We start from the raw sequence: 11,659 nt of genomic DNA, 5'->3' as shown, positions 1-11,659 counted from the left end.
ATAGCTGCAAGCTTTTGTGTACCACAAACCATGCTCCTTTTATTCCCCAAGAACAGCTAGTCCCAAGAACAGCTAGTCACAAAGCTTGAAGATAACAAAAGGGGAATATAAGACATAACTTAAAACTGCAAACTAGAGAGCAGCTTCTTTCTACTCCTGGTATCACCCAACCCTCCCTTCTGGTTTTCCCCCTCCTTCTTCTGCTCTGCTTCCCCCATGGTGGGGTCCTTTCCCCTTTTTTCAGTTGGCATCTCTGGATGACATGTTCTCCACTCCTAGCTAGCAAAACCAGATTCCTTTATGGCTGTAAAAATCTCTGCAGAGGTGTTTATTTCCTGAACTCATCCTTTCTATCATTAAGCAAAGTAACTGTATTGTGTGCAGCCCCTGATAGCTCATGTGTCACTGTTGCCAGGCCTCCCTACCATTGAGGACCGCAGCACTTTCAAGTTCTCCAACTCTCCATGTGTCATGCCCAAGTGAACAATACCACCACTGCCCCACTCACCCACCCATTCCCAAAAAGTGAAAGATATGCACACAAACAGGTGACTAGTGTTGAAGTAATCTCAGAAACATTTGCATTCAGACTACTTTCCCTTAGAACTTTCTCCTCCCCACCCCATCAAGAGTGGGCATGTGCTTTACTATATCAACAAGACTAACAAGGCTCACCTGAGTGGTCCCACTCAAAGAAGAGATTTCAGTTTCTACATTAAAATGCAGAAACTACTACAGGTTAAAAGAGAAACACACACAATTTAAGAAACTCTCCCCTCCTCCTCTTCAAAACGTGGGGTATGCATTCCAGAGCTCTCAGCCTGATGGACAGCTTGGAAGCAGAAGGAACTATTGTCCAGCAAGTGGCCTTTGCCCCATGTCCATTGTGCCTTGCGTATTCCCATCCAACTCAGAACTCCTCACAGCCAGCCCCAGGACTACTGCTCACGGGCTCAGGCAAAGGTGGGAGTAGCCAGGGTTTGACGCTTGGGAGACACTCAAAAATATCTGTTGGACAAACAAGTGAAGATGAGCCCTGAAACTTTCTAGACGGTCTCTGTCCCATTGGGTTCAAACCAGTAAAAAGCCAGAGAAGGGTCTTTCTGTCCCAAACATAAGCAAGAGATGGATGAGTGCTTTGTGCAGAAGTTACTAAACACTCATAGGTGTGAAGGAGTTTTTTGTTAATCAAACAACATCCAGTTTGTTTAATAAAAGATTAATATGGTCCATGAGTTCAATGTCATCTTCAGATTAAACCATTCACTAAAACATGGATGGGTTGGTTTGCAGCTACAAGGAATAAATACACTTTATAAAATATGAATTCCTGGTACTAAGGTTCTGCTTCAAAGGAAGGCTCAACCTAGACCGCATAATGAATAGAAACTGAAGGAAGAGATATTGGGAACTCAACTGATTTTCAGGCAAAGGAGTGTGAGAGGAAATGGGGAAGAAGAACTAGGGATATCAGCTTCATTCTGGTCATGATTCACAGAAATAAGTGCAGAGGGAAGACAAATCAGATGCCCAGACTGCAGTGTTAGGAGACAGGAGGCTGTCACGTTTAGATTGCTGACAAAAGGATGGAGGGTAAAAAAATTGAAGAGTTTCAGTGAGGGTCTATTTTCTCCAAGTAGGAGAAAAGCTCATGGGAAATCCCAATGGACCTTATCTGAAACACTTTGAGGGTTCCATCTTGCTCTCTTCCACATTCTTCATATTTTCTAGGTATTTCTGGAGGCATAACAGAACCCTTCTCTAGCTTTTTTGGGTGGCTTCAGCTCCCAGTTGTCACTACAGTCCCCAGCCATAATTTCAGATCTTCCATCCTTCAAAACAAAAAAATAATTCCTTTCTCTCCCTCACTCACACAGTAGAGTTCAACTGGTTAAACTTATCAAATTATTTTAAATATTCACCTAAAATCAGTGAGACTAGAAACTTCACATTTTAGGGTAATGATGAGGTAGAAAAGCAAGCTAAATTGTCTTATCAATGATACTTTTGATAGAAGATTTTTAAACAATAAGGAACAAAGTTGATGTGTGATTTTAAAAAGAAAGTATTTCCTGGGATATGTGTTCCTGGATTAAGGTACAGTGGGCCCTGAATAGCGAATCACAGTTTTTCCTAAGGCCCTCGTCCCCTGAGCTACACTGTGGGTCGAAAAGGGCAGGATTATGATAAATAGAAAGAAACTAGAGGCATTTTAGTTTAATAAAAAGAACTTCTGGAAAAAGACTTCTTCGTTACTGGAAACATTCAAGCAGAGGTTTCTGGGATGTTTCTGATGGCATTCAAGCATCAGAGACCAAGGTCAGCCTAAGAAACAACCAAGGCCCCTTCCTACAAAAAGAGTAAAATTAGATCCATATACGAAATGCCTAGTGCAGTACCTGGCGCATAAGAGATACACAGATACCAGGTCCTTCCCATCCCGAGAGTCTGCAGGTCTATGATCTTATATATTGGATGTATTTCTGGGTAATTGGATACATTCTGGATTCTTCCAGAAGTTCACAATTTTCATAATCGGAGCCATTGAGAGCAGGCAAGGCAAGGAGGCACGTTCTTTTTGCTTGTGTCGGTAGCTCTTGCTCTAGCCGGAATTTTCATCGCCTTCAGGCAGTTATTGGTTTGGGCTTTATGCTGCCCACCACAGCTGAGATAACTGCTCCCGCAGCCTTCGCTCCTTCCATCAGGGCGTGCTCTACCTGCAAAGTGCGTCAGTTCACAGGACAATCAGCACCAATCCTAGGCTGGCACCCTCCCCCACCTCCTCCCCACCATTCAGCAACCAGACTGCCTGGAGTCTATTCCTATGAGAAGAACAGTCCGGGCTATCCTACATTTTCAAAACTCCTAGAGTGACAAGAGACCAAGAAAAGCCAGGATTGTTGGAGACAGACAACCTCTTCCTCCCTGTGTGCCATTTGGCCCAGCGTCTGCCTCCCGTGTGGGGCTCAGAGGCAAAGGATCTCACAGTGCCATAGCCACTGAGGCCCTCATTCCACAAACAGGGGATCCCAGAGCCAGGGAGCAGAACTCACTTGGACAGAGCCATACAGTGAATTCCTGTCCAAACTTAGCTCTTAGGTTCTTGGGCCTCATGAGTCCTGGACCCAGGCTTCTTCAGAGGGCTTCTTGTAATGCCCTCAGTCCTTGGGGTTTTCATGTACAAATGCTCATTGGGGTGGGAGATTTCTCACATCAGGGCCCACTGAGCCCCTGACACTAGAGCAAAGCCTCACAAGAATAGAGTGCAGGCCAGGCGTGGTGGCTCACACCTGTAATCCCAGCACTTTGGGAGGCCGAGGCAGGCGAATCACGAGGTCAGGAGTTTGAGACCAGCATGGCCAACACGGTGAAACCCCATCTCTACTAAAAATACAAAAAAAAAATTAGCCAAGCATGGTGACATGCACATGTAGTCCCAGCTATTCCGGAGGCTAAGGCAGGAAAATCGCCTGAACCCAGGAGGCGGAGGTTGCAGCAGTGAGCTGAGATGGCGCCACTGCACTCCAGCCTGGGTGACAGAGTGAGACTGTCACAAAAAGAAAAAAAAAAAAAGAATGGACTGCAGGCTGGAGAGGACGCAGACCACAGAGGAGGAAGGTGCAGAAGTGAAGGACACAGCAGGGAGGCTGCTCATGCCCACAGAGGCTGGGCTGGCAACAGCAGAGGCCAACACTGGAATGTGAGCCCACTCTGCTTAGACAACAGAAGAAACGTAGGGAAAAAAATAGAACAATTATGTTCCTCTTTTAATCCTTAATGTTTTTCATCTCTTTAAAGGGGGTAATAAATACTTTCCCTGCTCATCTCATGGGGTTTTAGTAAGGATCACCCATTAACGTGAACAGCCCAAATGTGTACGAATATTCAGGATTCAAAGTTCTTCCACATGCCCTGTACCACATGTAATTTATTACTGCTCTATGTGGCAGGAAGTGACAGAGCCAAATGCAGTACAGGCCAGGGAGGAGATGGGAGTGAGGCAGGTGGGTGACACGCCTGCTTGGCCCGTATGCCCTGCAAAGCCACAGCATGTCCCTACAGTGTCAGCGGGTAAGAACGATGGCCCAGTGGCCTCATCAATTGTCAGTCAAAGAGAAGCTGAGGACCGGGTGTGGTGGCACACACCTGTAATCTAGCACTTTGGGAGGCCGAGGCGGATGGATCACCTGAGGTCAGGCGTTCAAGACCAGCCTGGCCAACATGGCGAAACCCCATCTCTACTAAAAAATACAAAAATTAGCCAGGTGTGATGGCACACACTTGTCATCCCAGCTACTTGGGAGACTGAGGCAGGAGAATCGCTTGAACCCAGGAGGGGGAGTTTGCAGCAAGCCAAGATCACGCCACTGTACTCCAGCCTGGATGACAGAGCAAGACTCTGTCTCAAAAAGAGAGAGAGAGAGAGAGAGAGAGAGAGAGAGAGAGAGATAAAGAAAAGCTGAGAAGCTACAGCTTTCTACATAAAATTTCTATATTTTTAAATACTGGCAAGTAATTAAAACAAAAAATGTGTGTGTGGGTGTGTATCCAAGGTATAGCCCACAGGGTACCTGTTCAAATCTTTGGCAACATAGTATCTGCTTCTGCTTATCCCTGCTTTGTTAAGGAAGAAATGGTCTTTGGCCAGGCACAGTGGCTCACACCTGAAATCCCAGCACTTTTGGAGGCTGAAATGGGAGGATCACTTGAGCCCAGGAGTTCAAGATCAGCCTGGGCAACATAGCAAAACCATCTCTCTACAAAAATATTTTTAAATCAGTTGGGTGTGGTGATGCATGCCCGAAGTCCCAGCTATTCGGGAGGCTGAGGCAGGAGGATTGCTTGAGCCCAGGAGGTTGTGGCTGCTGATTATGCCACTACACTTCAGCCTAGGTGACGGAGTGAGACCCTGTCTTCAAAGAAAGAGAAAAAAACAGAAAGAAAGAAAAGCTTTCAGAAATACAGTGAATTGACCAAGGAGACTTCTCTAGTTAACAGTTGAGCTGGGGCTCCAACCAGTGGTCTTACTATTAGCCCAGTGCCTTTTCTACTCCTCCCTGGGTTAATAAAGGTGAAAATACCTCCTGAACCATAAAGTCCTGCAGAAATAGAAAGCCTTACTAGTATAACGAATAACATGATGAAGGCACTGATTACCATTCTGATCACTAATGAAATAACAAACCCCCAGAAAGCTCCGGAAGAAGCCATCATCAGAGCAAATGGGATCACACCTGCTGGCTCCGGGGTACGCCGTATCTGAGGCCGTTGACAAAGTGCTCGCAGTTCCCTTCGATCAGGCTGTACTGCACGATCTTGTTGACCATCTTTTTTGTACGCTGCATGATCTCGTCCACCGGCAGGGGCAGGTACGTCCCATCGAGCTTGTTATTGACCTTCCAGGAGCAGCCATGCAGCACATCCTCCAGACGACTGTACTTCACCACGGCCCGATTGCTAAAGATGGAAGTAATGCTGCCCACCTCGAACTCCTCACCTGGAGACCAAAGACAAAAACTGGGAAGTTCAAGGAGTATCCGAGCAGAGCAGAGCACAGTCTAAGGCTCTGAGGAAGCTGCTTCCCCTGGGGTCTCGTTGGCACCATCAATAAAAGGGTGGCAGGAGAGGGGGAGCTGGAGCCAAAGAACTGCAGAGAATCAACTTTCCTCCGAAGCCCTTTGCCCTGTGCTGTGCTTCCTGCCCTCAACCTCCATGGGAGTCTCTCTCATTAAACTCTTGGAGAACCTTACCGTGTGGCCCCAAACTGTGTTGCACGCACCTGCCTAAGTCCTAGGATTTGAGTCTTGCTTCCTAAGCAGAGTTCAGTAATCTTCACAAACATGTAAAGAGTACCCTCTATGTAAGTGTCAGCTCCTGGGTAAAGGGTGATCACGTACACGATTACGGTGTTTCCACGACACGCTCCCTCTGGGGCTGCCACAGGAGCACAGGGGAACGGAGTCAAGTAGGGCTCTGAATGGCACCTACTCCCCCCAGCTTCCACCTACAGCCACTTGACTGCTGCCTCCACTCAAATACGGGGATTCTCATCAAGGGTATGTTTAAAAACAGGATTCCACAGCTTTGAGAAATGTTCGAAAGCTGCTTCATTATCATATTCAGCCCTTAGAGGAGACACAGACTCAAAGAGGATCAGAAACCTGCCCAAGGTCAGGTGGGCGGTCATTTAAAGCCAGCACTGTTTTTCTGCTACAACCACGTGGATATGCAGATGTGTACACCCTCCCCTTTACAAGTTGTCCAAGGACAAGAAATGTTCCATGATCTTTTCTTACAAATTTGAAGAAAATCTGCTGGTTTCATAAAACCTGGCAGTAAATAATTCAGCATTCAGGAGCAGAAATGGCAGAATTCCTTTTCAGAGAGAGCCACATAGGGGCGGGGGAAGACGTAACTGATAAGTATCTCTGCGGTTGTACAACAGGGAAACTCCTGGACTTGGTCTGGAAAGAAGCAATGGATTCCTATGTTCTCTGAGTAGGTTCTGAGACAAGAATTGGGAAGGGTACGAGTAGAGGGGGCAGAGAAGAGAAGCGATGAGAAGGGACTCTCTTCCCTGAGGACCTCCAGCGTGGTGAGAGACTGGGCCAAAGGAAGGGGACAGAACACAGGGGTGACAGCTGAGAACAAGTTGGGGCCAAAGGCCTTTGGGGCCTTTGCCCTTCTGTAATTCAGCTTTGAACTGGCAATGCCTACATGGGAGATAGCATTCAAAGGGCATTCATGGGTATTCAACAGGGTCCCCCTACCCCTTCCTCTGCCAACCCCCCAAGCCTCACCAGGCCCCATCTCCCGAGACAACCATTGTGACCAGTGGTTCTAGATACCCAATTTTAAGTTGTTCCTCATTCTGCTGTCATCTTCCTCTACTATCATCACCTCCACCCCATCCAATCTCCACTAAGATTTCACTAACACAAATTTGATCTCAGCCATATGTTAAGACAGCTGTGAGAAATGAGAAGAGGGCTGTATCTACATTTAGAGTGAGACAGCACGGAGCGTGTGGAACAGCAGGGAGACAAGGTGAGGACGAAGGTGCCAAAGGTGATCAAGAAGCCACAGGCAGGGTTCAAGGACTATAGAAAACAAATGGCAATCAGAACAGGTAAGCGTCTGTGTTCTCCTTGGGGAATCCTCAGAAAGATGAGGATGGATGCTTAACTGCTGTCAATACAAAACGGGGCTCAAGTTCTAAAATGTGTGTTTTTAAACAAAGGCCCCTCTAGGAGGTCAGGGAACTTGGGCCACACTCTTCACACTTGTGTCACTCTTCGGGCTGGACACTCAGTGGGTTTTGGAGAACAGAGACCAAACTGTATCACGCAGTAAACAAAGGTCCAGTCATGCTTCAAGGGGTCCCATTGCTAAAGAATGGCAATGACTGAGGAGCCCAGTAATTAACTGTGCTTCCATTTACTTGGCTAACTTCAATATCAGTATTTCAATAGAGTATTCACTCTTACTCGGGGGAGCCAGATGGACCACGCAGTCATCTTCTACGTAGATGGCCCAGTGCTCATAGCCAATTCGAAAAATCTCAATCAGGTCTCCAGGTCTGGGTCTTGGTTTTCCCTACAATGGAAAGGTAAAAGATCAATGGCACATGCCGGAGGAACTCCAGACACCTTGTTTTAGTATCAGGTACAGCTCAGCCTAAAGATCCCCTCAGTGTGGTTCATCACTTCGCAGAAACCCAAGCTAAAGAAACACCTCTTCACACCGAGGACCGAAGCACTCCCCCTCTCTCCTACCACCAGTCACATTACTGAGGCCATCAAGGATACCTGTGCCGGTTATTAGTGTGCTGCCTCTCGGCTCTGAATGTACCCTCCAATATATACCCTGTGATAAATGACTAAACTGTAAGCATTTCTTCCCCAAAACAAATAAGATGTTAAACCTTCTCAGTAGAGGGTGCCGGAAGGACGTTGCAAGAGAAAGGGACTCTCCTGAAGTTTCCGGTGAGGGAGGACAGGATGGTGGTCAGCAGTGTGGGTGTGTGGACATCTAGTAGAGTTCTGCCTCAGACCCAGGATCCTCAAGAACCCCTGCCCCTGCTGGCAGCCTGATTCCCTCAGCAAGTCCCCCACATGGCCCACCTGAAGCCCAGAGGATACCCCCATGCTCTGCACACCCACACCACCAGTTGCTAACAGCCACAAATGTGTGTCCACATTTGTATGTGCATGTCTGTGTGCACATCTGTGAGTGTGTGTGTGTGTGTGTGTGTGTGTGTGACAGAGAGAGAAGGAGAATATAAATGAAAGGTAGGCGCAGAGCTGTAAATATGATGAGCATCCATCTTTTTAAAAACTATTTGGCCAGAGCTCCAGGTCTCACCTTCACTGCTGTGTTCTCTTCTCCTAGACGCCCAGCTTCCGTGGCCCTGTGACCTGCAGGTTTCTGGGAATCCATAGCTAAGATGCCAGGACCCCCTGGAAGCCTAGAAATGGTATTGCTGTCTCTAAGCCAGACCTGATCACCTATCTGGAGCAAAGAAAAGAGCCCTGGAATATGAAGAGGCACAAGATGGTAGTGAAACACCCTGTTACGTGCTCTCATTCCACCCAGGATCTTTGGCCAGAACAGGGTATAAAAGATTCATTCCCAAAAATGATATTAAAAAGATACAGAAAATGTGAACATGAGAATTTACCATTAAGGAAAGACTGTAAAAGTGTGAGGGGTGAGTATAAAGTACGCAAAGGAGGTCATAATGGACTTAATGTCATTAACTTGTCAACTACTCAGAGCAAAGTATTTTAATGTAATTCATGTGTGAAAGTCTTTAGTACATTTTCAAATTCAAATACACGTAAGACATGACATACTGGAGAAAAATCTATCAAATGTAAAGAATGTGGCAAATGGGCCAGGTGTGGTGGCTCGCGCCTATAATCCTAGAACTTTGGGAAGCCTAGGTGGGTGGATCACCTGATGTCACGAGTTTGAGAGCAGCATGACCAGCATGGTGAAACCCAATTCTTTACTAAAAATACAAAAAATTCAGCCAGGCTCGGTGGCGCACACCTGTAGTTCCAGCTTCTTGGGAGGCTGAGGCAGGAGAATCGCTTGAACCCAGAAGGCAGAGGTTGCAGTGAGCCGAGATTGCACCATTGCGCTCCAGCCTGGGCAACAGAGCAAGACTCCATCTCAAACAAACAATGTGGCAAATTATTTCACATGCTTTCACACCTAACTCAACGTCAGAGAAGTCATAGGAGACAGAATTCTTACAGATGTGAAAAATGTAGCAAAGCCTTTAACCTGTCCTCAGCCCTTATTAACATAATTCACACTGGAGAGAATCCCTACCAATGTGAAGAATGTGGCAAAACCTTCAACCAGTTGTTAACCCTTCTTACACATAAGTTAGTTCATACTGGAGAGAAACCCTACAAGTGTGAAGAATGCGGCAAAGCCTTTAACCACTAGTCAACTCTTATTAAACATGAGAGAATTCATACTAGAGAGAAACCCTACAACTGCAAAGAATGTGGCAAGGCCTTTAACTGATCCTCAAACCTTAATGAACATAAGAATTCATACTAGAGAGAAACCCTACAAATGTGAAGGATGTGACAAAGGCTTTTAAGTGCATCTCAAGCCTCACTAAACATAAGATAATTCAGACTGGAGAAAAATCCTACCAATGCAAAGAATGAGGTAAAGCTTTTAACCAGTCTTCAACCCTTATAAGAGATTCATACTGGAGAGAAACCTATGCTTGAATATGCCAAAGCATTTAAAAGGTCCTCAAACATAAGATAATTCATACTGAAGAAACCCTACAAAATTGAAAAATGTGAAAAAGCTTTTAACCACACCTCATACTTTTCTGAAGATTCTAAAGATAAAAGAAATTATAGTGGTGAGAAACCCTAGAGAAGTGAAGAATGTGGCAAAGCCTTTAAATGGTTGTCACACCTTACTGTATGTAAGATCATTCATACTAGAGAAAACCCCTATACTTATAAATAATGTGGCAAAACATTTACTTAATGTTCACACTTCATTGCATAGGAAAGCATTTGTACTTTAGAAAAATTGTACAAATATAAAGAATGTGGAAAAGCCATTGCTATCTGCTCAAATCTTACTCAAAATCAGAGTTCATACTTAAAGCATTATAAATCTAATCACTGTAAAAAAAAAAAAAACTTTCAGAAAATATAAGCCTTTAAAGTGAATAAGAGTATTTATTCTGAAGAAAAACATTGCAACTATAAAGGAGATTGTAGTGTCATTACTTGTATTACAAACCTTATTGCACACATTTTATACTAGAGGAAAACACCAAAGCAGCTGCTCAAACCTTGTTGAACATCAGAGAATTTATGTTGGAAAGAAACCCTACAAATGTAATGAATGTGGAAACACATTTGTTTAAAAACTCCAGCTTGGGCCAGGCACAGTGGCTCATGCATGTAATTCCAGCACTTTGGAAAGCCACGGCAGGCAAATCATTTTGAGATCAGTTGTTCTAGAGCAGCCTGGCCAACATGGTGAAACCCCATCTCTACTAAAAATTCAAAAAAATTGGCCAGATGTGGTGGCAGGCACCTGTAATCCCAGCTACTGGGAGGCTGAGGCAGGAGAATCGCTTGAACCCAGGAGGTGGATGTTGCAGTGAGCCGAGATCGTGCCACTGCACTCCAGCCTGGGTGACTGAGTGAGACTCCATCTAAAAAAAAAAAAACTCCAACTTGGACAACACCAGAGAGTTCATACTAAAAGAACTCACATTTGCAGATGCAGCAAGTGTGAAAAAATATTCAATCAAACATTGTCTAATAAACATGAGGGGATTCACAGTAAGAACTAAGGTACTGACACTTCGTATATTACACTAAATCAGAGTGTTGAGTACAGAAAATAATTCAAAGCGAAAACTGTCAGATAATTTATTTGTATATAACTTTAAAAGAAATGCAAGACTTTTTTGAAGAGTTATTATTACAAAGTATTGGTTTTTCCTTGAAAAAATTATAGTTTTTTGAAAGCAAATGTAATTTAACTCTCAAGTTACTTCATGCTCTTCCTTCATTCCTATTGTTTATGTGAAAGCATGTGATCCATTATTGTTGCATCAGATCTATAAGGGATTCTTTTCTATTAGGTGGGCATTATTTATGACCTTTTCCATGGAAAAGTACAGGCATTGAAATGTAATGGTGAAACCCTATCTCTACTAAAAATACAAAAAAATTAGGCAGGCATGGTGGTGCATGCCTGTAGTCCCAGCTACTCAGGAGGCTGAGGCAGGAGAATTGCTTGAACTAAGCAGGCAGAGGTTGCAGTGAGCCAAGATTGCACCATTGCACTCCAGCCTGGGTGGTAGTGTGAGTCTCCGTCTCAAAAACAAAACAAAACAAAAAGGTACACAATGAAAATCTAAGTGGAGAAGCTCTTTGTGGTTGACCTATAACTTTGAGTGAAGCAAGAGGTAGGTGTTCAGAGTAATATTCTTCTACATGATAGTGAAAGGAAAACATTTATAATTTTAGTAGTAAATCATCTTACCAATTGTATTTTTATGTAATAAAATGCAGTATATTTTAAAATTCTGCCTTAAGATTACAGGTGAACTTAATTTTTTAAACAAAACTGTTTTTAAAACTATTAATAGGCCGGG

The 11,659-nt window shown here is 44.6% G+C and overlaps 1 protein-coding gene across 3 annotated transcripts in view; it reads right to left on the bottom strand.

Moving 5' to 3' along the window:
• Window positions 1-555: 555 nt before the first annotated feature.
• The window catches only part of PLAAT5 (phospholipase A and acyltransferase 5), a 29,133-nt gene continuing 18,029 nt past the window's right edge, over window positions 556-11,659 (bottom strand). Inside the window, exons 4-6 of one of the 3 annotated variants that reach the window (XM_017516935.2) lie at window positions 7,488-7,596; window positions 5,235-5,497; window positions 556-2,717 (exon numbers count right to left, since the gene is read on the bottom strand). In XM_017516935.2, the coding sequence (XP_017372424.1) occupies window positions 2,625-2,717; window positions 5,235-5,497; window positions 7,488-7,596 (465 nt within the window). In that variant the 3' untranslated portion in view covers window positions 556-2,624. The remainder of the gene's footprint in view (window positions 2,718-5,234; window positions 5,498-7,487; window positions 7,597-11,659) is intronic. The other 2 variants (XM_017516934.2, XM_017516933.2) reach the window with 2 other exon arrangements.

The sequence above is a fragment of the Cebus imitator genome, unplaced genomic scaffold (genome assembly GCF_001604975.1).
Source record: "Cebus imitator isolate Cc_AM_T3 unplaced genomic scaffold, Cebus_imitator-1.0 Scaffold609, whole genome shotgun sequence".
Taxonomy (NCBI): Eukaryota; Metazoa; Chordata; class Mammalia; order Primates; family Cebidae; genus Cebus; species Cebus imitator.
The sequence above is the reverse complement of the archived record's forward strand: the minus strand, read 5'-3'. Positions and strand labels throughout refer to the sequence as shown.